General features: G+C 43.4%; 1 protein-coding gene across 4 annotated transcripts in view; it reads left to right on the top strand.

Annotated features, from left to right (window-relative positions):
- Positions 1-3,029: 3,029 nt before the first annotated feature.
- The window catches only part of LOC106581423 (myelin-associated neurite-outgrowth inhibitor), a 50,850-nt gene continuing 26,912 nt past the window's right edge, over positions 3,030-26,967 (top strand). For 2 of the 4 annotated variants that reach the window (XM_082966773.1, XM_045704023.2), the window contains exons 1-3: positions 3,032-3,197; positions 24,616-24,723; positions 25,087-25,178. In XM_082966773.1, the coding sequence (XP_082822899.1) occupies positions 24,662-24,723; positions 25,087-25,178 (154 nt within the window). In that variant the 5' untranslated portion in view covers positions 3,032-3,197; positions 24,616-24,661. Of the gene's footprint in view, positions 3,198-24,615; positions 24,724-25,086; positions 25,179-26,967 lie in introns of all 4 variants that reach the window. The other 2 variants (XM_045704024.2, XM_045704025.2) reach the window with 2 other exon arrangements.

Below are 26,967 nucleotides of genomic sequence, written 5' to 3'. Positions count from 1 at the left end.
CACCTGTTTATGTCATTGCTCCACTCTCAAGTTAAAGTTGAACTTGTTGACTGATGACATGGCAGCGGCTGCCAAGAAGGGAGCAGCTGCGAACCAGAAGACTGCAGCCAAGGCAGCACTGGTCCACACCTGCCCTGTCTGTCGGGTGAGTAGTATTGGTTGATATTGTATATGCCTTTAGGTTACTCTCCATGTGTAGGCTATTGTACTGGCCTGTGTGGCAAAGTCTTTCAACTGTGTAGTAGTTTGTTGCGTCGTATTGCTTAGTTTATAATTTGTGTCAACTTTGAATTCAATCACAGATTGTCAACTTCCTCCATTTTGTACTTGACCTTTATAGATGCAACCCCAAAGACATTCAAGCAGCACTCTGACAGCAAGCACCCCAAGTCTCCAATGGTCCCAGTACTGGTTGATGTGCAGGCCTAAGTGACCATCCTCACTCAAATAGACCTACAGCTGGGGTAAGTAAGTATGCTGAGTATATAGTATGCTTATTGGTCATAGTATGGATATAGTTAGTATGCCAAAAGTTCCTGAATGTTGTACTAAATTCGCCAAAAAACGAAGTATATGTGCAGTCGACACTATTTCCGTGCGTTTAGGGCCCATAATGCAATTCTTCAGAAAACATTTTCAGATTTAAAGAAAATGGTGGAAGATATGTAGCCGAAGTCTGACGAAAGAGGTTACAAATTCATTGCTTTAACTAATTATGACTAATAATGTTAAAAAATGTTGAGCAATGTAATAAAGTAATGACTTTTCAAATAAGTTTTCAATTTGTTAGCTACGCTATCCTTACGAACTGCATAGCATTACAGCATTATGTAACTGGAGACTGAAAAGATTTGGCATGGGTCCTCAGATCCTCAAAAAGTTCTACAGCTGCACCATCGAGAGCATCCTGACTTGTTGCATCACTGTCTGGTATGGCGACTGCTCGGCCTCTGACCGCAAGGCACTACCGAGGGTAATGCGTACGGCCCAGTACATCACTGGGGCCAAGCTTCCTGCCATCCAGGACCTCTATACCAGGTGGTGTCAGATGAAGGCCATAAAAATTATCAAAGACTCCAGCCACCCTAGTCATTGAATGTTCTCTCTGCTACCGCACGGCAAGCGGTACCGGAGCGCCAAGTCTAGGTCCAAAAGGCTTCTTAACAGCTTCTAAACCCCCCCCCCCCCCCCCCCCCCCCCCCCTTTACGTTGCTGCTACTCTCTGTTTATTATCTATGCATAGTCACTTTAACTCTACCTACATGTACATATTACCACAAATACCTCGACTAACCGGTGCCCCCTCACATTGACTCTGTACCGGTACCCCCTGTATATAGCCTCGCTACTGTTATTTAACTGCTGCTCTTTCATTATTTGTTCCTTTTATTTTTTTACTTATAATTTTTACTTAACACTTATTTTTCTTAAAACTGCATTGTTGGTTAAGGGCTTGTAAGTAAGCATTTCACGGTAAGGTCTACACCTGTTGGTTAAGGGCTTGTAAGTAAGCATTTCACGGTAAGGTCTACACCTGTTGTTTTGGGTGCATATGACAAATACAATTTGATTTGGTATGTTAGCTAGTTACCTAACGTTAGTTGGCTACTAACACATCAAACTTGCCAGGCAGTATATTAAGTATCTGCTATCTAACTAACTACCCAAGGAAGAAGAAGAAGAAGAAAGCAAGAACCGTGGTCAGGAAAAGAAGAACATCCAGACGAAGCAGCTGCTTTATCAGTGGGATGTACTGTTGAGCACTACATCCTGAGGAGTTGGTGCTGATTGTACAGAGATTGTGACAGCCGGTTAAATGGCATCCCTTGAGAAGGCAAGAACAAGATGTATGTCAGGAGAAGTGCAGTATTATCATAAGGAGACGTATACTTTGGAATACAGAGGAGGAATGGAGGAGGTCTAAGAGAGAGAGAGAGAGAGAGAGAGAGAGAGAGGAAGAGGGTGAGCTTGAGTCAGTTAAAAATGGCGGGAAAAAGGGAGATGGTTTGCTAAAGCAGAATGGTAGAAAGTGTAAGCAGAGTGAGCTGAAGACAGGACGAGAAATGGAAGTGAATGATGTCGACGTATCGGAGGTGGTAGGTGTGGTGAAGTTCTCGGGAGCCCGAGGCTTGCACCAGGGGTCAGGATAAAGATGAGTCTATGACAGTAGGAGTGAAGTTTTTGTTAAAAGTGGAACCTTGCCTTTTGACTGATTTATTTGTGGCTTCTGGGTGGATGAAAACAGAGTTGGGTGCTGTGGAATCGGTGAGGGTAATCAGAAGTGGTCTTGTGAAATTGTTTGTGTTTCTGCTGGTCAGGGGGAGCAGGTGCTCCTTGTTAAACGAATGGGGACGAGAGGTGAATTGTTTTGCTCTCAAGGAAAGGGCACCATTGAGAGGAGTGAATACTGGGGTAGGGGTAAATGTGAAAGGAGTGAATACTGAGGTAGGGGTAAATGTGAAAGTTGACCAACTGAAGGGGAAGATTAGTGGTGTTTGTGATGCTCGTCGTTTGGTGAGACGCAGACAGGGTGGCGTGAGTGGTGAAACAGAAGAGTCGTTGTCTGTCCTTTTGAGTTTTGATGTTGTCTTTGCCTGAAAAAGTTATGTTAGGATATATGTTAGCCCATATGAGCTTTTGTGCCGAATACATTATGTTGTGACAAGTGTCAAGTTTATGGGCATGTGGCAGCAATGTGTAGGAGGGAGGATCCTAGGTGTGAGAAGTGTGCAGAAGGGCATGAGACAAAGGAATGTGTAGCATTGGGGAAAGTAGTGGTATGTGTTAATTGTAGGTGTGCCCATGGGACTGGGAATCAGAAATGTCCTGTGCGAGAGAGGCAGGTTGAGGTTTGCAGAAGTTGTCTTCAAAATGAGTTACTTCCAAACTGATATAGTTATACTCACTTTAAAGCTGAAGTTCTAGAGGCGGTGTAATTTTGCGAGCCTGAAAAGCCCATCAACGTCCAATGTTTGCCTGCTGCTGGCCCCTCGCTCCCCCCAGTCCCCCATCCCTCCCTCCCTCTCTCGGCATCCCCATCCCCCATTCCGCGGTGTTCCGAACGCCGCTGCAAGCTCCAAATCGCTGTAGTGAGAAACTAGAGCACCGACACCGTTTACATTGCCAGTGCCAGCGAGTTTGAAGATACCTGAACAAAATAAGGAATTTAGAGAGCCACACTTGTCAATCAGACATTGGTAAGGATCACCCGCTAAATGTTGTTGTTGTGTCATCTATACTCTTTCCCCCTTTTCCCGTCAATTGTCCGACACGGATATGGCATGGTACTCGGAAAATACAATGATGATGGAGGATAGCTAGCATTAGCGAGCTAGCTAGCCTAGTTGGTGGACAAAAATAACAGTTCAGTGATGGACTTGATAGCTAGCTACTTGGTGTGACGAAATGTAATGCATTTCCTCCAGCGTTTGGGATAAAATAGCTCGTCAATCTAGTTATCGATTGACAGATTGTAAGAGAAGGGACAGTGTGTGACTGATGCAACTATGTTAGTAAACGTGATGGGATACAGTATGATAGCGTTGGAATTGTCTAGTGCCTAGCTAGTTTTCAATAACTCGCTAGTCACGCATTTTTCATTCCACGCAGCGCAGTAAAGAACAGAGTGGTTTTTCAAAATGGTGTCTAAAGCTTATGTGTCCATGTTTGTCAAACCATCTCTGTTCTGTTTAATAATGTTGGAATGTAACTCGCTTAAACCGTTGTTGTGGATGTGGGTTTTAGCTAAATCACTTTCCCAAAGCGCTTTGTCAAAAATGAAATTACATTTTTGTTTACCGTCCTCAAACCAGTAATAGCTGAAGTGGCCATTGCGTTGTTCTCATTTAACAGATTTAACAAGGCAATCAGCAATTTCAGATGCGAGTTAAAAGAGAAACGTTAACAGCCCGAATCCTTTCTGGATTATTGTATTGAAGTGAGCCTAATCTGCGAATTTCGGATTATCCGTTTTATAATAGAGATATATCGCTGGTTTTGTGACTACTGGCTGGCGTTATAACCCGTGTTGGAATTTGTGCAATCAATCACGACAATCATAATAATTAGCACATGTAAATGTGGAACGTTTTGTAATTTTGTCTATATATGGTTTAATAATTATGCCAAGTAATAATGTTATAACACATCACTGAAAATCATTCATGGCCCAAGCAGTATTGACAACACAGGCGTCTAGTTATCGCAAATGAAGTGGGACAATTAATGTCATTGTGCCTTTTATTCATAACTGCATACCTCGACACAAAGTAAAGACCCAGTATTGACAGCCATTCAAATATGCGCTGTAGAGAAAGTGGACGGCACTCAAACTACAATGATTTAACCCGATAAATCCTGAAACCACGTGTAGGCCTACCTTTGTGTGCGTCGTGAGTTATAAACTGTTGTGTGCTTGAATGGTAGGGCAGCACAAACAATGCAGCCATAAAAGTGTCACAGGGAGGGAGAAGGATAAGGGCCTACAGGACTGCAGACGGGAATAGACTGCACTGCTATGTGATCATTCTGCTTGTGAACAGAACCAGTGGGTCAGTACAGGCCGGTTACTCTCAATTCAGGAGGAATCATCCTATCAGAGGCATTAATTACTTAGTCCTCTTTGTGTATTGAATGAATGCTCAACTGTCAAGGACTGAAAGATGTGAATTTGAACAGCTTCCTGACTTCAGAACATTATTGTTGATGTCTTGTTTTGATCTCTAGGGTTGTGTGTTTGGATATTACAGTGGCAGGTCGATTTTGAAATAGGCTAAATCGTCTATCTGTAGAAATGATTTGACAGAAGTGTTGACAGAATGTTCATTCCAGTTTTTCTCCATTATGTCCTTTGACTGCTTGTTAATTTTTAGGTGAAACGATGCTGTCATTGGGTGTCAGTGTCCTAAGTATCATTTGTTGTAGTGCAAGATGTGTGTGCTTCTTGACTCGTGTGTGTGTGTGTGTGTGTGTGTGTGTGTGTGTGTGTGTGTGTGTGTGTGTGTGTGTGTGTGTGTGTGCCAGGATCAAACAATCCTGTGTGTCTTTCTGTTCTCGTGGCGGAGGTGCCAGAGTAGAAACTGGAAGCTAGCAGGGCCATGAGTGCATTTCTCTGTGGTCTCACTCTCAACAATCTGTGTGTGTGTGGCCCTAGTTCTGATCCAGGATCATTTGTTTCCTGTGTTATTCCTTTTACACCTGGAAGTAATCCCATGGCTAGTCCAGTCAGGTGTCACAACGTGTGCTGGCCCACCTCTGTGCCTTGTTATCTCTTGCCCTAGCTGACAGTGCTGCTTCTGCTTCTTCTTGGTGACTGTGTAGTGTCTGCCAAATCAGAGTTGAATGGAAAATGCCTCTATGTCCTCTTACATTGTGAGAGGTTAATTCTGGCCTAGACCGTATTCTCTGTGGTATCCCCAAAAGGTGAGCTTGTCCCACCAGACGGACAGAAGTGCTGAAGTCCAAGGCCAGGTCTGTGAGTCAGTCATGCTGTCCAGCCATGCTGTGACCAGTTGGCTAGTCATCTGTTTAGTCTGCTCTCTGAGACACTACTACAGAGAGGTGTGTGTCTAGGGACTCCCTCTATTTTCTCTAGTAACACCAACTACATCCTGGTACATCCCTTGTGGCGCTGGACAACATGACCAGGAAGATTTTTAATTTAGCGGCCATTTGAGAAATGTACCAGACACGTATTCATTGGGTGTGTAACCCATTAGTGCATCCACGCACAGTGATCACAATGACAGAAATCACATGTAGATTATGGTAATTCATCTGAACAAAAACATGCAACTCCTGTAATGAAGCAGCCAATGAAACGTCATTTTCAAACATATGCCAAAATGTAATTGAAAGGGAAAAACAGCACGGTAGATGTTAGAGAAAGATGGTGGATCTAAAGATGCAACAACTAGGATGGGTTTCTCATTTGGTAGGGCTAACCCCATTTAGTCGACTGGTCGATCGACTGGTCGATTGGTCGACCAACAGCCTATCACTTTTTAGTCGAGCAGTTCCAGCGTCGTCCGGGTTTAGGGGAGGGTTTGGCCGGCCGGGATGTCCTTGCCCCATCGCGCTCTAGTGATTTCTTATGGCTGGCCGGGCGCATGCACGCTGACTTCGGTCGCCAGTTGTATGGTGTTTCCTCCGACACATTGGTGCTTCCGGGTTAAGCAAGCACTGTGACAAGAAGCAGTGCGTTTTGTGTTTTGGAGGATGCATGGCTCTCGACCTTCACCTCTCCCGAGTCCATACGGGAGTTGCAGCGATGGGACAATAATATAACTACCAATTGGGGAGAAAAAGTGGTAAAAATGAAGACAGAACACAGAGGGTGTTATTTAATGGAAGCCTCTCCAATATAATCCCAGTAGAATCAGGAATTCCCCAGGGTGGCTGTCTAGGCTGAGTAAAGACGGTGTGTCTATGTATGCGGATGACTCAACACTATACAGCTATTACAGCAACTGAAATGACTCAACACTATACAGCTATTACAGCAACTGAAATGACTCAACACTATACAGCTATTACAGCAACTGAAATGACTCAACACTGTACAGCTATTACAGCAACTGAAATGACTCAACACTATACAGCTATTACAGCAACTGAAATGACTCAACACTATACAGCTATTACAGCAACTGAAATGACTCAACACTGTACAGCTATTACAGCAACTGAAATGACTCAACACTATACACTATACAGCAACTGAAATGACTCAACACTATACAGCTATTACAGCAACTGAAATGACTCAACACTGTACAGCTATTACAGCAACTGAAATGACTCAACACTATACACTATACAGCAACTGAAATGACTCAACACTATACAGCTATTACAGCAACTGAAATGACTCAACACTATACAGCTATTACAGCAACTGAAATGACTGCAACACTTAACAAGCTGCAGTTAGTTTCAGAATGGGTGGCAAGGAATAAGTTAGTCCTAAATATTTCAAAAACTAAAAGCATTGTATTTGGGACAAATCATTCACTAACCCCTAAACCTCAAGTAAATCTTGTAATAAATAATGTGGAAATTGAGCAAGTTGAGGTGACTAAACTGCTTGGAGTAACCCTGGATTGTAAACTGTCATGGTTAAAACATATTGATACCACAGTAGCTAAGATGGGGAGAAGTCTGTCCATAATAAAGCATTGCTCTACCTTCTTAACAACACTGTCAACAAGGCAGGTCCTACAGGCCCTAGGTTTGTCTTACCTGGACTACTGTTCAGTCGTGTGGTCCCGTGCCACAAAAAGGGACTTAGGAAAATGACAATTGGCTCAGAACAGGGCAGCAAGGTTGGCCCTTCAATGTACACAGAGAACAAAGATATGCATGTCAATCTCTCCCTGCTCAAAGTAGGGGAGAGATTGACTTCATCACTACTTGTATCTATGAGAGGTATTGACATGTTGAATGCACTGAGCTGTCTGTTTAAACGACTAGCACAAAGCTCAGACGCCCATACATACCCCACAAGACATGCCACCAGAGGTCTCTTCACAGTCCCCAAGTCCAGAACAGACTATGGGAGGCGCACAGTACTACATACAGCCATAACTACATGGATCGCTATTCCACACCAGGTAACTGATGCACACAGTAGAATCAGATTTTTTTTAATGTATAAAAATACACCTTATGGAACAGCAGGGACTGTGAAGCAACACACAAATGCACAGACACATGCATACACACACATGATAAAATATGCACTATACACACACGTACACATGGATTTTGTGTTGTAGATATGTGGTAGTGGAGTATGGGCCTGAGGGCACACACTTAGTGTGTTGTGAATTCTGTAATGAATGTATTGTGATGTTTTTTAAATTGTATAACTGCCTTCATTTTGCCGAATCCCAGGAAGAGGCAGCAGCTAATGAGGATCCATAATAAATCATTATTAACCTAGGCTACACTTGTAAGAAACACGTTTTGGTTATTTCATTCCATTTACAAGTCTAGTCTATTTCTAGTTGGCAATGGTAATGGAAGTTCATTTTAGATTTGTATAATTTTCATTTAGATTTACATATAATTTTTATTAATCACATGACAATGATATACGACGACTTTATTATAAAATAAATGAATACTCTTCCTCGGGAATGTTCATATGAAAGTCATAACTAGCACGCAGATAGGTGGAAATGGTAAGATAAATTGGCAGAATCTGAAAGCACCAGCCTCTGCCATATGGACACATCGATTCACCGTAATCGTTTTTATTTTAGTAGGCAGGTCAGGTCAGTAGCCCAGAGCAGTAGGCCTTTAGTTGATTGTTAGCTTTTATATTTTTATCATTTAATTAAGATTTTTAGGATTAACCACGTGACAATGATGTTGAGGATCTAAAAACGTTATTATTGAAATGCACATATGAAATCAGAACTGACACGCAGACTGGTAGAAATGCTAGGATAAATTGTATGCTTCCCCAAACTTGAAACTCACCCGCCGTCTATGAAGTCTTTATAAAATAATTGCCTACACCTTTCTATGGTCGGATTTTCAAACAATTAAGTATGTTTTCAAAATGCATACTGCCTCTAGCTCATATTGTAAAGTGGTGGGTGAAACGCTGATGGCTGACCTAATGTTGTTTTTCCTCCCGGACCGGATACAATTTATCCATTTTTATTTAACGGCCAAAAGCCGTCAGTTACCGCCTAACTGAAACCCTAAATCAGGACACCCCATAAGCATAAAGAATAGGACTATTGATGTTAGTCTAGACCCCTGTTTTTAAAGAACCCCAAGAGTTAATATTTGATTCACACATTTCTGTCCTACCCTCATTCATGTTCCCTGGTGGAGCCATCCTGGCTCCCAGTATTTTTTTTAGCAGGCCCACAGGCCCAGGGCTGGTCTAAGTGGAAGCCATCTAGGGGCCTGTTTGATTTATAATTGATTAGTGCAGCTTCATCTCATCTTCTTTAGCTGTCCTTCCCAGAATATGACAGCTTCAGGCTCCCTGCTTTTCCAAACAGGAATAAATTAGCTCCCCTCTTGAATCAAACCAAATCCAAGTTTATTGGTTGCGTACACACATTTGCAGATGTTATCACAGGTGCAGCGAAATGCTTGTTTCTAGTTGTACCCTAGCAATACAAAACAATATGCACATCATCCAAAAAGGAAGTAAAAAGAAGGAAATTAAGAGATGTCAGAGCGAGCACAGTCAGAGTCCAGAATATATACAGCTCTAGAAAAAATTAACAGACCGCTGCAAAATTCTCAGTTTCTCTGGTTTTACTATTTCTAGGTTTGTGTTTGGGTAAAATGAACGTTTTGGTTTTATTCTATAAACTACTGACATCTCTCCCAAATTCCAAATAAAAATATTGTAATTTAGAGCATTTATTTGCAGAAAATAAACGTCGGACCTGGAATAATGCAAAGAAAATAAGTTCATATTCATTTTTAAACAACACAATACTAATGTTTTAACTTAAAAAGAGTTCACAAATCAATATTGTGGGCAGAACTGAAAAAGCATGTGCAAGCAAGGAGGCCTACAAACCTGACCAGCTCTGTCAGCAGGAATGGGCCAAAATTCACCCAATTTATTGTTGGAAGCTTGTGGAAGGCTACCTGAAACGTTTGACCCAAGTTAAACAATTTAAAGGCAATGCTACCAAATACTAATTGAGTGTAATGTAAACTTCTGACCCACTGGGAATGTAATGAAAGAAAGAAATACTTATCTACTATTCTTCTGACATTTTACATTCTTAAAATGAAGTGGTGATACTAACTGACCTAAAACAGGGATTTTTTTACTAGGATTAAATGTCAGGAATTGTGAAACTGAGTTTAAATGTATTTGGCTGAGGTGTATGTAAACTTCCGACTTCAACTGTACATACATACATACATACATACATACAAACATACAAACAGTGCATTTGGAAAGTATTCAGACACCTTCTCTTTTTCCACATTTTGTTACATTACAGCCTTATTGTAAAATGGATTCCATTTTTTTCCCCTCATCAATCCACAGACAATACCCCATAATAACAAAAACCAAGCCATGATGTTGAAGGATTTTTGATTTGAATTGTCCTTAGAGTTGCGCCGCCTTCACCACTGTCTGTGTGAAGGGACCGTTTTAGGTCATCAGTGATGTGCACGCAAAGAAACTTGAATCCTTTGACCCTCTCCACTGCGGCCCCGTGAATGGGGGCGTGCTCTCTCTGCAGTCTCCTGCAGTCCACGATCTCCCACATACGTATCGTGTCTGAGCCCTTGAATTGCGACTCCACTTCCCTGTACTGTAGCCTCTGCCATTTGGAGGTCATAGCTGGTCTGTTTGTGCACGTCCATGTTTCCAGTCACCTTGCATTGGTTAAAAGCCGCGGTTCGTGCTTTGTTTGGCATGAATGCTGCCATCTATCCATTGTTTTTGGTTTGGGTAAATTTTAAACCTCTGTGGGAACAACATAATCTATGCACTTCCTGATGAACCCAGTCATCGGGTCAGTGTATACATCGATACTATTCTGAGGCGACCAGGAACATCGCTTCGATCACGCAGACTGGGAATTCTACAACGCAGTGGCAATGACCAAAGAACATTTTCTAATGAGGCAATGCCGTCGGCTTTTGATGGTAAGTTATTCTGCGCAATGGACAGAGAACCCAGCTGTCTGAATGGACAGGGACGAATTATCCTGAGAGAACCATGATTCCGTAAAACAGAGTATGTTACAGTCCCTGATGTCTCTCTGGAAGGAGATCCTCGCCCTGAGCTTGTGTAATTTATTGTCCAGGGACTGAACTTTAGCGAGTAATATGCGGTGGATGGTTTGCAAACCGCCTGAGTCTGACTAGGGCCCCACTTCTTCCTCTTCTCTGGTGTCAGCGTTTTGGTACAGCCCCCGGGATGAATAAAGCAGCCTTGGGAAGTTCAAACAGGATCCAGGTCAGGGAAGTTGAATTTCTGCTTGAATTACTGGTGAGTGACTGCCAATCTAATGTGCAAAAGTTGCTTTCAGCTGTAGGTAATAATATAATAATACAAGACATGTTCTTAGCAAATAATATAAGAAATAACAAAACAAAAAAATACTGCAAAGTTGTCTGTCGGCGCTTTTGATATCGTTGAACATGGAACTTGGAACAGAATGTAAGCAGCTAGACTATAACGTTAATATCTATTTCTGGATCAGAGACGTAATCATGTCTGTAATAATCATCTCTCTTAATCCACTTGATGGATGAACAAGAAAGTGTGTGTGTGTGTGTAACATAACTGTAGAACAGTGCTACTGATGCTCTAGAGCCCAGGGTTATTTCTGAGATGGAGGAGTGGATGTGAATAGTAGTACGTCATTGTGCCCAGATAGCAGATGCTGGGTGAGGTGAGGAGGAGGGGGGGAGAATTGTACGTGATAGGTTTATATTCTTTCACCATAATCACCCCTTCCAGCTACCCTCTTCACCCTCCCCCTCCATAGCTACCAACTAGGCCCACTAGAGAACCGTAGGCCATTTTTTTTTTTTTTACCTCTCTGGGGTATGTGGGACTCGCCAACAGCCAGTGAAATAGCAGGGCGCCAAATTCAAAACAACAAAAATCTCATAATTCAAATTTCTCAAACATACAAGTATTATACACCATTTTAAAGATAAACTTCTCGTTAATCCAACCACAGTGTCCGATTTCAAAAAGGCGTTACGGCGAAAGCATACCATTAAATAATGTTAGGACAGCACCGAGACAAGAAAAACCACACAGCCATTTTCCAAGCAAGGAGAGGCGTCACAAAAACCAGAAATACATCTAAAATTAATCACTAACCTTTGACGATCTTCTTCAGATGACACTCCCAGGACTCAATGTTACAAAATACATGTATGTTTTGCTCGATAAAGTTCATATTTATATCCAAAAATCCCATTTTACATTGGCGTGTAATGTTCAGAAATGTTTTGCCTCCAAAACTTTCGGTGAATGAGCACATCAATTCACAGAAATACTTATCATAAACGTTGATAAAATATACAACTGTTATGCATAGAATTAAAGATAAACTTCTCCTTAATGCAACCGCTGTGTAAGATTTCTAAAAAGCTTTACGGCGAAAGCACACTTTGCAATAATCTGAGTACAGCACTCAGTCACCAAAACAAGCCATTCAGATACCCGCCATGTTGTGGAGTCAACAAAAGTCAGAAATAGCATTATAAATATTCACTTACCTTTGATGATCTTCATCGGGATGCACTCCCAGGCATCCCAGTTCCACAATAAATGTTTGTTTTGTTTCGATAAAGTCCATATTTATGTCCAAATACCTCCTTTTTGTTCGTGCGTTCAGTTCACTATTCCAAATGCAGAAGGCGCATGCACTAAGTCCAGACGAAAAGTCAAAAAAGTTGCATTACAGTTTGTACAAACATGTCAAATGATGTATAGAACCAATCTTTAGGATGTTTTTATCATAAATCTTCAATAAAATTCCAACCGGACAATTCCTTTGTCTTTAGAAATGAAAAGGAACTCAGCTCGCTCTCACCGTGACTGAGCTCATGGCATTTTTCCAGACACCTGGTTCAAATAGCTCTTATTCTCTCCCCATTCACAGTAGAAGCCTGAAACAACGTTCTAAAGACTGTTGACATCTAGTGGAAGCCTTAGGAAGTGCAATTTGACCCCACAGACACTGTATATTGGATAGGCAATCACTTGAAAAACTACAAACCTCAGATTTCCCACTTCCTGGTTGGATTTTTCTCAGGTTTTTGCCTGCCATATGAGTTATGTTATACTCACAGACATCATTCAAACAGTTTTAGAAACTTTAGAGTGTTTTCTATCCAAATCTACTAATAATAGCTTCTGGGCCTGAGTAGCAGGCAGTTTACTCTGGGCACGCTTTTTATCCGGACGTGAAAATACTGCCCCCTACCCCAAAGAAGTTAAACACCTGCTCCTGCACACACACACACACACACATAAACCCTAATAACCCCCCCACAAATACACACAAACCCTAACCCTGAAGTGTTTTTTTTCCACCAGGATAGGAACAGCTGCTCTCTGTTATTGTTGTGCCCCAAGGGCCACCGCACAGCTGAGTCTGGGATCAGGTGTGTTACACTTAATCGTGACCTCCTCATATGTCCAATCATGTGGTTCTGTGACATGGTAGTTGTGTGAATTGTAGCTCTGACACAAAGAAAGGTGTCGATCACTCATGATGCCTGTAGGAATTTAAAGATCTCTCCATCTGTTTTTGCTGTAGGTTCAGTGTGATTGTCCTGTGAAGAATAGTCTTTACAAATGGAGGTAGTGGTCTGCTGAATGGAGGGTTTAGGAGAAGAATGGGCTTTTCACAACCAAGGCACCAAAAACACTCAACATCAACCATTTTAAAACTAAGGGCTGTTCGGTAAAGACACTCCCATTTCCCTTTCCCCAGACACATACACACACACACTCAGTCATACTCTGACACACATTCACTTCACCTGTCTTTCTTTCTGTTCAGACAGCTGGGAGGTACCATGGGGGCCTAGGATGGGACCCCCAGAGCTAGTTTAGCCACCTGTCCTGTCCACGTGTGTGTGTGTGTGTGTGTGTGTGTGTGTGTGGTGTGTGTGTGTGAAGGGATGATTATTGTGTGTTCTGTTCATGTGTACTGAATGAGTGAAAGGAGAGGTGGAGGTAGGTTTCTGTGGAGAGGTGGAGGTAGGTTTCTGTGGAGAGGTGGAGGTAGGTTTCTGTGGAGAGGTGGAGGTAGGTTTCTGTGGAGAGGTGGAGGTAGGTTTCTGTGGAGAGGTGAAAGGAGGTGATGGAGGGAGGGAGAGGATGACTAAGTAAAAGGAGTAAGAGGATGGTAGACAGAAAGAGGGGAGGAGAAAGGAGGTGGTGTTGATAAGGAGGAGGTGACGGTAGAATGATGGGTAGCCGTTTCACTCCATTTTACAAGAGGTTTTCCCCTGTTTCCTGACTACTGAATTTCTGGCCAATTAATGAAGAATAAACTATCAATTAGTCTAACTACCAGAGAGAAAAGAAAAAACACCCCTATTTAATGTTGGATTTGAGTGGCAACAGTAATGGGAGCAGACTGTATGTGTGTGGAGGTATATTAGTGGTATCACAGTGGTTGGTTCCCACTGTGTTATTGAATTAGAAACACTGCAATTAGATTGTACTGACGACCTCCTTTATCAAGTATGAGCCAGCCGTCACCATGGATACGGGGGGACAAACGGGAAGGAGAGGAACTGAGAGAGAATATGGAAGGGGTAAACAGAGGGCGGAATATATCTGATTGATTGAGGTTGAGTGGGTTCCAATCAGTGACTCAGCCCTGCCATCTCTCCTCTTCAGTTCCACTCTCACTCATTCAATTCCAATCATGGAACCTGGGTTGTAGAGAACCAGACGCTGTGCAGCTTCAAGCCCAGCATTAAAATACACGAGTCAACTAATTGTGTGTGTGTGTCAGTGGCTGCCTCTGAACCTGTCGTTTGGCCAGCGGTAGCTAGTTAACCAGCGGGACTGCACAGTGGAACACACAGGGTTCCCACCGAGTGACACACAGACTCTTCTGGTCTGCTATGCTGCTACACTGTTCCTCTCAGCAGTCAGCAGATGAATCATTTATACCTGGCCTTATTTATTCTCTCTCCCTCTCTCAATTTAAGGGGCTTTATTGGCATGGGAAACGTATGTTAACATTAAATAGATAATAAACAATACAAATTTAACCGTAAACATTTTTAATAAAAATGTGATAATTTATAATGACCTGGCCTGTGTCTCATAATGTGCCTGCATTCCGTACAGAACCAGGCTAGTAATGTCTAGCCATCTCTTAAATGACCATGCCTTTGTGTTCTTACATTGATTTGGATAGATTTACTGTAACCACAAAGAAAATAGTGCCATGTGTTATTTTCTGAGAAATCCTCTAGAGGGCACCATTTAAAAAAAAAAAACGAAATCACCTTGATTTAACCAGGTAGGCTAGTTGAGAACAAGTTCTCGTTTACAACTGCGACCTGGCCAAGATAAAGCAAAGTAGTGTGACACAAACAACAACACAGAGTTACACATGGGATAAACAAACATACAGTCAATAATACAATAGAAACAGTCTATGTACAATGTGTGCAAAGGAGGTAGGATAAGGGAGGTAAGGCAATAAATAGGCCATAGTGGCGAAATAATTACAAATATAGCAATTAAACACTGGAGTGATAGGTGTGCAAGTAGAGATACTGGGGTGCAAAGGAGCAAAATAAATAACAGTATGGGGATGAGGTAGTTGGATGGGCTATGTACAGGTGCAGTGATCTGTGAGCTGCTCTGACAGCTGGTGCTTAAAGCTAGTGAGGGAGATATGAGTCTCCAGCTTCAGTGATTTTTGCAGTTCGTTCCAGTCATTGGCAGCAGAGAACTGGAAGGAAAGGCGGCAAAAGGAGGAATTGGCTTTGGGGGTGACCAGTGAAATATACCTGCTGGAGCACGTGCTATGGGTGGGTGTTCCTATGGTGACCAGTGAGCTGAGATAAGGCGGGGCTTTAATTAGCAAACACTTATAGATGACCTGGAGCCAGTGGGTTTGGCGACGAATATGAAGCGAGGGCCAGCCAACGAGAGCATACAGGTCGCAGTGGTGGGTAGTATATGGGGCTTTGGTGACAAAACGGATGGCACTGTGATAGACTGCATCCAATTTGCTGAGTAGATTGTTGGAGGCTATTTTGTAAATGACGTCGCCGAAGTCAAGGATCGGTAGGATGGTCAGTTTTGCAATGGTATGTTTGGCAGCATGAGTGAAGGATGCTTTGTTGCGAAATAGGAAGCCGATTCCAGATTTAATTTTGGATTGGAGATGCTTAATGTGAGTCTGGAAGGAGAGTTTACAGTCTAACTAGACACTTAGGTATTTGTAGTTGTCCACATATTCTAAGTCAGAACCGTCCAGAGTAGTGACGCTGGACGAGTGGGCAGGTGTGGGCAGCGATCGGTTGAAGAGCATGCATTTAGTTTTACTTGCATTTAAGAGCAGTTGGAGGCCACGGAAGGAGAGTTGTATGGCATTGAAGCTCGTCTGGAGGTTAGTTAACACAGTGTCCAAAGAAGGACCATCAGAATGGTGTCGTCTGCGTAGAGGTGGATCAGAGAATCACCTGCAGCAAGAGCGACATCATTGATGTATACAGAGAAAAGAGTCGGCCCGAGGATTGAACCCTGTGGCACCCCCATAGACACTGCCAGAGGTCCGGACAACAGGCCCTCCGATTTGACACACTGAACTCTGTCTGAGAAGTAGTTGGTGAACCAGGCGAGGCAGTCATTTGAGAAAGCATGGCTGTTGAGTCTGCTGATAAGAATGTGGTGATTGACAGAGTCGAAAGCCTCGGCCAGGTCGATGAATACAGCTACACAGTATTGTCTCTTATCGATGGTGGTTATGATATCGTTTAGGACCTTGAGCGTGGCTGAGGTGCACCCATGACCAGCTCGGAAACCAGATTGCAAAGCGGAGAAGGTACGGTGTGATTCAAAATGGTCAGTGATCTGTTTAACATGGCTTTCAAAGACGTTAGAAAGGCAGGGTAGGATAGATATAGGTCTGTAGCAGTTTGGGTCTAGAGTGTCTCCCCCTTTGAAGAGGGGGATGACCGCGCCAGCTTTCCAATCTTTGGGGATCTCAGACGATACGAAAGAGAGGTTGACAGGCTAGTAATAGCGGTTGCAACATTTTCGGGCGGATAATTTTAGAGAGGGTCCAGATTGTCTAGCCCGGCTGATTTGTAGAGGTCCAGCTTTTACAGCTCTTTCAGAGCATCTGCTATCTGGATTTGGGTGAAGGAGAAATGGGGGAGGCTTGGGCAAGTTCCTGTGGAGGGTGCAGGGCTGTTGACCGGGGTAGGGGTAGCCAGATGGAAAGCATGGCCAGCCGTAGAAAAATGCTTATTGAAATTCTCAATTATCACGGATTTATCGGTGGTGACAGTGTTTTCTAGCCTCAGTGCAGTGGGCAGCTGGGAGGAGGTGCTCTTATTCTCCATGGACTTTACAGTGTCCCAGAACTTTTTGGAGTTTGTGCTACAGGATGCAAATTTCTGTTTGAAAAGGCTTGCCTTTGCTTTCCTAACTGCCTGTGTATGTTGGTTCCTAACTTCCCTGAAAAGTTGCATATCGCGGGGGCTATTCGATGCTAATGCAGTACGCCACGGGATGTTTTTGTGCTGGTCAAGGGCAGTCAGGTCTGGAGAGAACCAAGGCCTATATCTGTTCCTGGTTCTACATTTTTTGAATGGGGCGTGCTAATTGAAGATGGTGAGGATAGCACTTTTAAAGAATAACCAGGCATCCTCTACTGACGGAAGGAGGTCAATATCCTTCCAGGATACCCGGGCCAGGTCGATTAGAAAGGCCTACTCGCTGAAGTGTTGTAGGGAGCGTTTGACAGTGATGAGGGGTGGTCGTTTGACCGCAGACCCATTACGGACACAGGCAATGAGGCAGTGATCGCTGAGATCCTGGTTGAAGACAGCAGAGGTGTATTTGGAGGGCAGGTTGGTTAGGATGACATCTATGAGGGTGCCCGTGTTTACGGATTTGGGGTTGTACCTGGTAGGTTCATTGATAATTTGTGTGAGATTTGGGGCATCAAGTTTGATACCAAAAGAATACCACAAAAAGATGAAAACAATTACGAGGAGAAGGACTATGATTTTCCCCTGTTTTTTCAGGTTTCTGTTCTCGAGAACACACTTAATAGAAAAACAACAGAATTGGATTTTCTAAGTCCACAACAATGCTTAAACCACATCAAGGGACCATTGTTTGAGAAAATCTGAGATAGTTACCCTTTAATTCCGATGCACACCAGCCAGACAGTTGTGTTTGGCTAGCTGTGTTTCTGCAGCTCGCTTGTGATGGAGGTTTCAAAACAAATGGCCACTGGATTGATGCAAATAATCATGGCTCTGCCAGGTAGGCATAGGCTACCTTTTCATTGCATTTCATCTACCTGAAACCGGTAAGACCATCATTTTGCATCACTAACAGCTACACAAAGTAGTAGATATAGGCCGTCCCCATTTAGTTGATTGTTTGGTTGATAGGCTGTTGGTTGAGAAGTGGCAAATATATTTAAAAAATGTGGCACACGAGACACCGGTCTTATTCATGCCTGTCTCCGTGGACTAATCCATTGCGGAGACCGCGAGGATGGTTCACCAGTACTACATTTACTGTTAATTGCCATCATTTTTAATCTACAATGTTTGTTTGGTTACAGTAATTTCTGTTAATGCATTCAATATTATTATTCCAGTCTTCCTGTTTTCATTGTCTGAGTAGACACGTTGTTTGCAGAGTGCACAACCTAAGCTACACTTTTTATTGTTATATAAAAAAAAATGGCACCCCTTTTTTTCTCCCCAATTTTGATCTGGTCTCAAAGCTGCAACCTACCAACGGGCTCAGGAGGCAAAGGTCAATTCATGCGTCCTCCGAAACATGTCCCGCCAAACCACGCATTTTAACACCTGCCCCCTTAACCCGAAAGCCAGCTGCACCAATGTGTTGGAGGAAACGCCATTCAGCTGACAACCGAGGTCAGCCTGCAGGCGCCCGGCCCGTCACAAGGAGTCGCTAGAGCACGATGAGCCAAGTAAAGCCCCCCCCGGTCAAACCCTCCCTAACCCGGACGACCCTGGGCCAATTATGTGCCCTCCTATGGGACTCCCAGTCATGGCCAGTTGTGACACAGCCTGGGATCGAACCCGGGTCTGTAGTGACACCTCAAGAACTGCAATGCAGTGCCTTAGACCGCTGTGCCACTCGGGAGGCAGTTTTGGTTTATTTCGGCAAGCAAACAAAGTCTGTTTTTACAACCATGGAGAATGACAGTTCCTCAACGTAGCCCATTTGAAAACTCTTTCCAGCTCTCTGCCTTTCCATAACCAGTCACCATGAAAAGGGAAAACATGTCATGAAATAGGCCTATCGGATTTCTTCTTATCCCTTGCGCAAATAGTCTACAGCCGTGTCTGTCAGTCTGTCCGAATGTCACTGGCGCGGGAAACTGAGTGCCCAGAATTCCTTGTGGACAGGCCATGCTTAGCCAATATGATTTATAGGAAATGTATTATTTCAGGATTTATTTTCTACCTGCAGGCTGCTATGTATTTATTTTGTTGGTTTATGTAGGCAATTATTTGTATTTAATTTTTATTTGTTACATTTATTTAACTAGGCAAGTCAGTAAATAAGAATTTGTATATATTGAAAATCATAACTGGCACACAGATCAGTAGAAATGGTAGGATAACTTGGCACTCCAAATGGAAAAGGTTGCCGACTGCTGGTGTAGCCTATTACCGGCAACTTTAGGAGCTTAATGGCAAATTCTGCAAAGACTAGCAGCAGCGGGAGGAGGGTAGGGAGGGTAGGGCCTTTTTCCTTCTGGTTAGGCTATATTGATCTCTGGCTCCCTCTTTAGTCATTTGTGTGTGTTCATTTGTAATATCAGTGCTTAAAGCTTCAGACAAGCTCAGTAGCCTACATATAGTTAATTTTATTAAAACATTGGTCTATATATGGAAAAATACACGTAAAAATTATTCTGCCAATCGATTGGTCAAAAGAACAGACGACGCTGTATAACAAGATTTTGTTTTTGTCAGGGACAGCCCTACATTATTTTCACATTCTAAAATATGTCTGAATATTGTGGGCATTGCCTGACTAAATGGGCAACATGCCCCCGACACAAGCACACTAATGAAGTCTGTCTATGTGGTAGCTAGTCAGACTCACCATTTCAGATGTTGAAGAGTTATTGAGTGTTTCTGTATCATGTTTTAAAATGAGAAAGCGACCAAAAACCATGTTCCCTTTGTAATGTAACGCTTTGAATGGGAAACCAAGTTGAAGCCATCATTCTGATGTTGTCTTGCTCATGATAACTGCACATGGTTTTACAGCAACAGAGTAGCACAACACAAGCGGCGGGAAACAAACGAAAGCGCTTACATCTCTCATAAAAAGTGATCAGAAATGAAATCACAGATAATTATAGTGGAGCAGTAGAACTTAAAAAGCGGCTACCATAACTTCAGTGACTTTTCAAGGACCAAAGAGCCTAGAGGAAATGTCAGATTTTCAAGGTAAGCTATTCCATGATGACTGAATTGGGGATCACAAGTTTTCAACCAACACTTTGAACTTTTTAAATACCTGGTTTACATACCCATTCTTGCCTTAGAATTTACTGGTAGATATCATAACTTGGAAACTCTTTCTTACTGCTTTCCTACCCCTACCGCTGTCAGTCTTCACTCCATGCAACAACCAGTTAGTTGTTTGAGAGCGGTGCATTCTCTCTGCCAGACGTTATCCAGGCTATATGTGTGCAGCGCGCGTGATAAATAACATAACAAACGAACAGCTTCAGCAATCCATCTGTTTTTTTTTATTTATATAGCATTTATATAGCCTAGATTTAAAATAGCATTATTACAATATTTTTTGGCCAAAGCTGGCCACTGACGAGGATGATCGACTGGCCCGGAGGGTTTCCAGAACCTTCTCTGTAGGCCGAGCCCTGACGGGCCATTCCCGTGCCGTTGTAACCTCTTCAGAAAGTTGGTTTATTTTTGGCAATTGCACATTACCGATTTGAATAAATCATGATGATTAAAAAAAGCTAATTGTGAAGCAAAATCTAATGTGAGCAGGTAAAACGTTAGAACCTGAGAGTAGTAGGCTGCTGGTGTCAATGGCATATGGAAGTCTTTATAAAACAATTGGCTCCACGGATACGCTTTGATTTTGGCTAGGCTATTTTGAAGCAAGGTAAAACATGCCTCATAATATGTATTAAAACGTTAAGTTGCTGTATGTTTTCAAAATTCATACTGCCTCCAGCTCATTGCAAAGTGGTGTGTGACTCGCTGATGAAGCCTGCCTTCTGACTATGCATTCGAATGGCGAATGGGAAGCACGCTTCAATTACCAGTTGAGAAATAAAAATAATAGGTATTTTTAATCGTGTCCCAAAAACTATTTTTAACACACAATTGCATTTGGAATTGTTGCCAAATGATTGGGCTTAAAACCGCTGTCTGACAGATCCCTACTCCAAGACTCTGTATCTGTAGGATATGCACATGTGATAAATAAGATACTTAAAGAATATATACACGCGGCAATCTAATTACACAAAATTATGCAAATTAACCCATAGACCGATAAGTGTGACCGGTCAAATGTATTTATATCAACTGGTATTTGCATCAATGACTAGGAAAAAAAGCATTATTTCACAAGACATTTTTTTTTCTTCTTCTCTGAAAATTGTCTGGCTAATGGAAACCCTGCATGTACAAAAATTGTAAAACATTTACTATACAAGTACAACGTAATAAAAACATACAAAATTTACAAGCAATTTAAGAAAAGCAATCACATTCCTTAACAAGGTGGTCTGCTCATCTATTACGGAATGGTAGGATTTAAGTGTGAATGGTAGAATTTAAGTGTGAATGGTAGGATTTAAGTGTGCATGGTAGGATTTAAGTGTGATTTGTAATTGTCTGTTTATGGGAAGTATCAGGCTTAAAGTTTAATGCACTCATTAAAAAATATTCTTTATTTTTTCCATTTGAACATGTTCATATTGCAACAACATAGGCCTATTTATTGAAAACGCAATACATTTTCAATTAAAAAAAGAAAGTAGAAAGTATAACAAGAGAGCTAGTGAGTGGAGGGAGGGAGGGAGGGAGGGAGGGAGGGACGGGAGGGAGGGAGGGAGGGAGGGAGGGAGGGAGGGAGGGAGGGAGAGACAGGGAGGGAGGGAGGGAGGGAGGGAGAGACAGGGAGGGAGGAACATGGAGGGAGGGAGGGAGGAACATGGAGGGAGGGAGGGAGGCGGGAGGGAGGGAGGAACATGGAGGGAGGGAGGGAGGCGGAGGGAGGACATGGAGGGAGGGAGGGAGTGAGGAGGAACATGGAGGGAGCGAGGGAGGGAGGAACATGGAGGGAGGGAGGGAGGGAGGGAGGGGCATGGAGGGAGGGAGGGAGGAACATGGAGGGAGGGAGGGAGGGACGGAGTGGGACGGGAGGGAGGGAGGGAGGAACATGGAGGGAGGGAGGGAGGAACATGGAGGGAGGGAGGGAGGGAGGCATGGAGGGAGGGAGGGAGGGAGGGAGGACATGGAGGGAGGGAGGGAGGGAGGGACGGGAGGGAGGAACATGGAGGAAGAGAGGGATGTAGATCACTCGGAGGCACCTTAATTTTCTATCAGCAGCACAAGGTGATCCTGTCAAGGCCTGATTAATCAAACACAGAGTGGAACAACACACCTAGCAGAATAGCACACAACACACACAATAACTCAACACTAAATAACATTTACGCAGTCTACATACACAATGCAGTGAAATACAGATGGGCACACACAAAGCACCACACTGACTGACAGGCGCACACACACACACACCCCTTGACTCGCAACACATTTGCTTTGGTTAGCTCATCTGTGTATTGAGCCATTGCTTGGTGGATGATTTGGCAAACCCCTATATTCTCTCTCCTTCTGTCTCTGTCTCTCTCTCTCTGTCTCTCTGTGTTTTTGTGCCTTCTCACTGGCTGGTGGTGTGTTTGCTTTGCTGCCTTCTGTGCATTGCATGGACATAGATATATATACACACACACACATATATATACACACACACACACACACACACGTATACAAAACATTAAGAACATCTTCCTAATATTGAGCTGCACCCCCTTTTGCTCTCAAAACAGCCTCAATTTGTCGGGTCATGGACTCTACAAGGTGTCGAAAGTGTCCCACAGGGATGCTGGTCCATGTAGACTCCAATGCTTCCCACAGTTGTCAAGTTGGCTGGATGTCCTTTGGGTGAGGGACCCTTCTTGATACAGACAGGAAAGTGTTGACTGTGAAAAACCCAGCAGCGTTGCAGGTCTTGACTCACTCAAACCGGTGCGCCTGGCACCTAATTCAATACTCCGTTCAAAGGTACTTAAATCTTTTGTCTTTCCCATTCATCCTCTAAATGGCACACATACACAATCCATGTCTCAATTGTCTCAAGGCTTAAAAATCCTTCTTTAACCTGTCTCCTCCCCTTCATCTATACTGATTTAAGTGGATTTAACAAGTGGTAGCAATAAGGATTCATAGATTTCACCTGGTCAGTCTATGACTTGGAAGAGCAGGTGTTCCTAATGTTTTGTGCACTCAAGTGTACATACACACACATCAATTAACACAACCATTCCTACCATATACAAGCATGAACATGCATCTCGATCTCTCTGTAGCTCTCTCTAGCTCTCTCTCTCTGTAGCGCTCTCTCTCTGTAGCGCTCTCTCTCTGTAGCTCTCTCTCTCTGTAGCTCTCTCTCTCTCTGTAGCTCTCTCTCTCTCTGTAGCTCTCTCTCTCTCTCTCTGTAGCTCTCTGTAGCTCTCTGTAGCTCTCTCTGTATCTCTGTAGCTCTCTCTGTAGCTATCTCTGTAGCTCTCTCTCTGTAGCGCTCTCTCTCTCTGTAGCTCTCTCTCTCTCTGTAGCTCTCTCTCTCTGTAGCTCTCTCTCTCTCTCTGTAGCTCTCTGTAGCTCTCTGTAGCTCTCTCTCTCTGTAGCTCTCTCTGTAGCTCTCTCTGTAGCTATCTCTGTAGCTCTCTCTCTCTGTAGCGCTCTCTCTCTCTGTAGCTCTCTCTCTCTCTGTAGCTCTCTCTCTCTCGTAGCTCTCTCTCTCTCTCTGTAGCTCTCTCTCTCTGGCTGTAGCTCTCTGTAGCTCTGTAGCTCTCTCTGTAGCTCTGTAGCTCTGCTCTGTAGCTCTCTGTTGCTCTCTGTAGCTCTCTGTAGCTCTCTCTCTCTCGTAGCTCTCTCTCTCTCTCTGTAGCTCTCGCTCTCTCTGTAGCTCTCTCTGTAGCTGGCTCTCTCTCTCTCTGTAGCTCTCTCTCTCTGTATCTCTGTAGCTATCTCTGTAGCTCTCTCTGTATCTCTGTAGCTCTCTCTCTCTCTCGTAGATCTCTCTCTCTCTCTGTAGAACTCTCTCTCTCTGTAGCTCTCTCTCTCTCTGTAGCTCTCTCTGTAGCTCTCTCTGTAGCTCTCTCTGTAGCTCTCTCTGTATCTCTGTAGCTCTCTCTGTATCTCTGTAGCTCTCTGTGTGCTCTCTGTAGCTCTCTCTCTGCTATCTGTAGCTCTCTCTCTGTAGCTCACTCTCTCTCTCTCTGTAGCTCTCGCTCTCTCTTTCTGTAGCTCTCTCTCTCTTTCTGTAGCTCTCTCTCTCTGTATCTCTCTCTCTCTGTAGCTCTCTCTCTCTGTAGCTCTCTCTCTCTGTAGCTCTCTCCTCTCTCTCTCTCTCTCTCTCTCTCTCTCTCTCTCTCTCTCTCTCTCTCTCTCTCTCTCTCTCTCTCTCTCTCTCTCTCCACACACACATCAGTACAACCGTTCAGCATAAGATCCCTCAACATAAACAAACACGTACCTCTACCATGACTGTGATTGATGTGTTTACTTTGCTGTGTTCATTATAATCATGTTCTGTCGCTGTTTTAATTTCAGATTTGCATATCCACTCCCACCTCTTCCTCATTTGCATACAGCGAGAATGGCGAGCGGGCACCCCACTGACAAATACAGTTTCATGTACCAACCAGACACGCACAAGAGGTACGACACACACACCAGACATGTACGAGAGGTAAAACACACACACACACACACACACACACACACACACACACACACACACACACACACCAGACATGTACGAGAGGTAAAATACACACACACACACACACCAGACATGTACGAGAGGTAAAACACACACACACCAGTAAGACCTACCTAGTAGAAAGAGGTAAGTACACACATTATGATGAGGTGTTATAAACTGTATGATTCACTCTGTTCTTCTCCTCTCTATCAATGTAGATTGTGTGAGAGATTGTGCTTGTCCTGTTGTCTTGTCCTTCTATACGCTCTAATATGTCCTTTCCCCCCTTCCCTCGCCCCTGTCTCTCTCCCCCCCAGTAAGAACAGATTATCCAGCAGTATGAATCCTGTCTACAGTCCTGTTCAGCCTGGAGCTCCCTACGGTAACCCCAAGAACATGGCCTACACAGGTGAGACACGCATACATTACCTTGCTCCCATACACCAGTCAACACCCTCTAATCAAACTGACGTGATTGGGCTAGCTAACGGTAGACAGAAGGAAACAGGTCTGTCTGGTCTAAGATGTGCCATGCTGGATCCTTACTAGGAATGTGGCAAATGCACAATTTTGCTTAATGTTTAAACTTCCATTTATTATGGTCTTTCTGTTAAAACGATAAGAATGATGGTCCTGTGGCGTGTGTATGACCACTAGGGCCTTACAAGAAAGTTCTATCTACCCTGGCCGTATACCCTTGAAAGCGCATAGGCTACGGCTTGTTTGTTTGTCTGTACGGTACACTAGCTTTTTAAATGCTGACACGAAACCTCTGAAGATTGTTTTGTGCCACTGAACGGTTGTTTTACTTGTCTGTAAAGGAATGCCAGTTCCTGTGCGCTGACCACTGTCTCCTAAAAAAGTCCTTTAAAGTTAGTTAAATGCCGTGATTTACCAAGACATGTAGCAGAACGAAAACACATCTTCCGGTAGGGGGCGAATCCTAATATTCACTATTTCTGAAACGGAGGAGACTGATTAGTTGTCGTACTTCCATGAACACAAACCTGGCATCTTTCATAGAGAGCTAGCGAGGGACGGAGCGAGAGGAGGGGTACGGTATAGGCAGGTCAGCCACCAGGCAGATGGAGGCAGAACCGAGTACTAGGCCTTTCTTATCGGCAATCAAAAGCTTTACCTCGCAATGGAATGTTGTATTTTGCCATTTTATTGGCTTGTAATGTCTCGCAACTTCAGTAAAGCAAAACCTATCATTACTGAATAGGCAAGGGTATTCTACACGCAACAGACTGTACTCACACTGGCATCGTTAGCAAAGAGAAAGAGCAGGCCAGACAGCTGCACTGTGATTTAAAAAAATAAATAATAATAAAATAAAATTCCCTTAAGGATTTTACTTAACATTAATGATCCCAGTCGTTCGTTTAAAAGTTTTAACATTTAAACGTTCACACTCCTAATCCCTATGCCGACAGCAGACGTTCAGGAAGTGACCCGTTCAGATCTATCAGTCTCCTCTACAACCGTCTCCTCTACAATCATAGTATGACAGCCATTCACTATAACAGGGATGTTATGACTGGGCCTGTATGGGTGTGATGGTACCATTCACTATAACAGGGATGTTATGACTGGGCCTGTATGGGTGTGATGGTACCATTCACTATAACAGGGATGTTATGACTGGGCCTGTATGGGTGTGATGGTACTATTCACTATAACAGGGATGTTATGACTGGGCCTGTATGGGTGTGATGGTACCATTCACTATAACAGGGATGTTATGACTGGGCCTGTATGGGTGTGATGGTACCATTCACTATAACAGGGATGTTATGACTGGGCCTGTATGGGTGTGATGGTACCATTCACTATAACAGGGATGTTATGACTGGGCCTGTATGGGTGTGATGGTACCATTCACTATAACAGGGATGTTATGACTGGGCCTGTATGGGTGTGATGGTACCATTCACTATAACAGGGATGTTATGACTGGGCCTGTATGGGTGTGATGGTACCATTCACTATAACAGGGATGTTATGACTGGGCCTGTATGGGTGTGATGGTACCATTCACTATAACAGGGATGTTATGACTGGGCCTGTATGGGTGTGATGGTACCATTCACTATAACAGGGATGTTATGACTGGGCCTGTATGGGTGTGATGGTACCATTCACTATAACAGGGATGTTATGACTGGGCCTGTATGGGTGTGATGGTACCATTCACT

The sequence above is a fragment of the Salmo salar genome, chromosome 20 (assembly GCF_965601325.2).
Source record: "Salmo salar chromosome 20, fSalSal1, whole genome shotgun sequence".
NCBI classification, from domain to species: Eukaryota; Metazoa; Chordata; class Actinopteri; order Salmoniformes; family Salmonidae; genus Salmo; species Salmo salar.
This window is presented reverse-complemented; position numbering and strand designations above follow the sequence as displayed.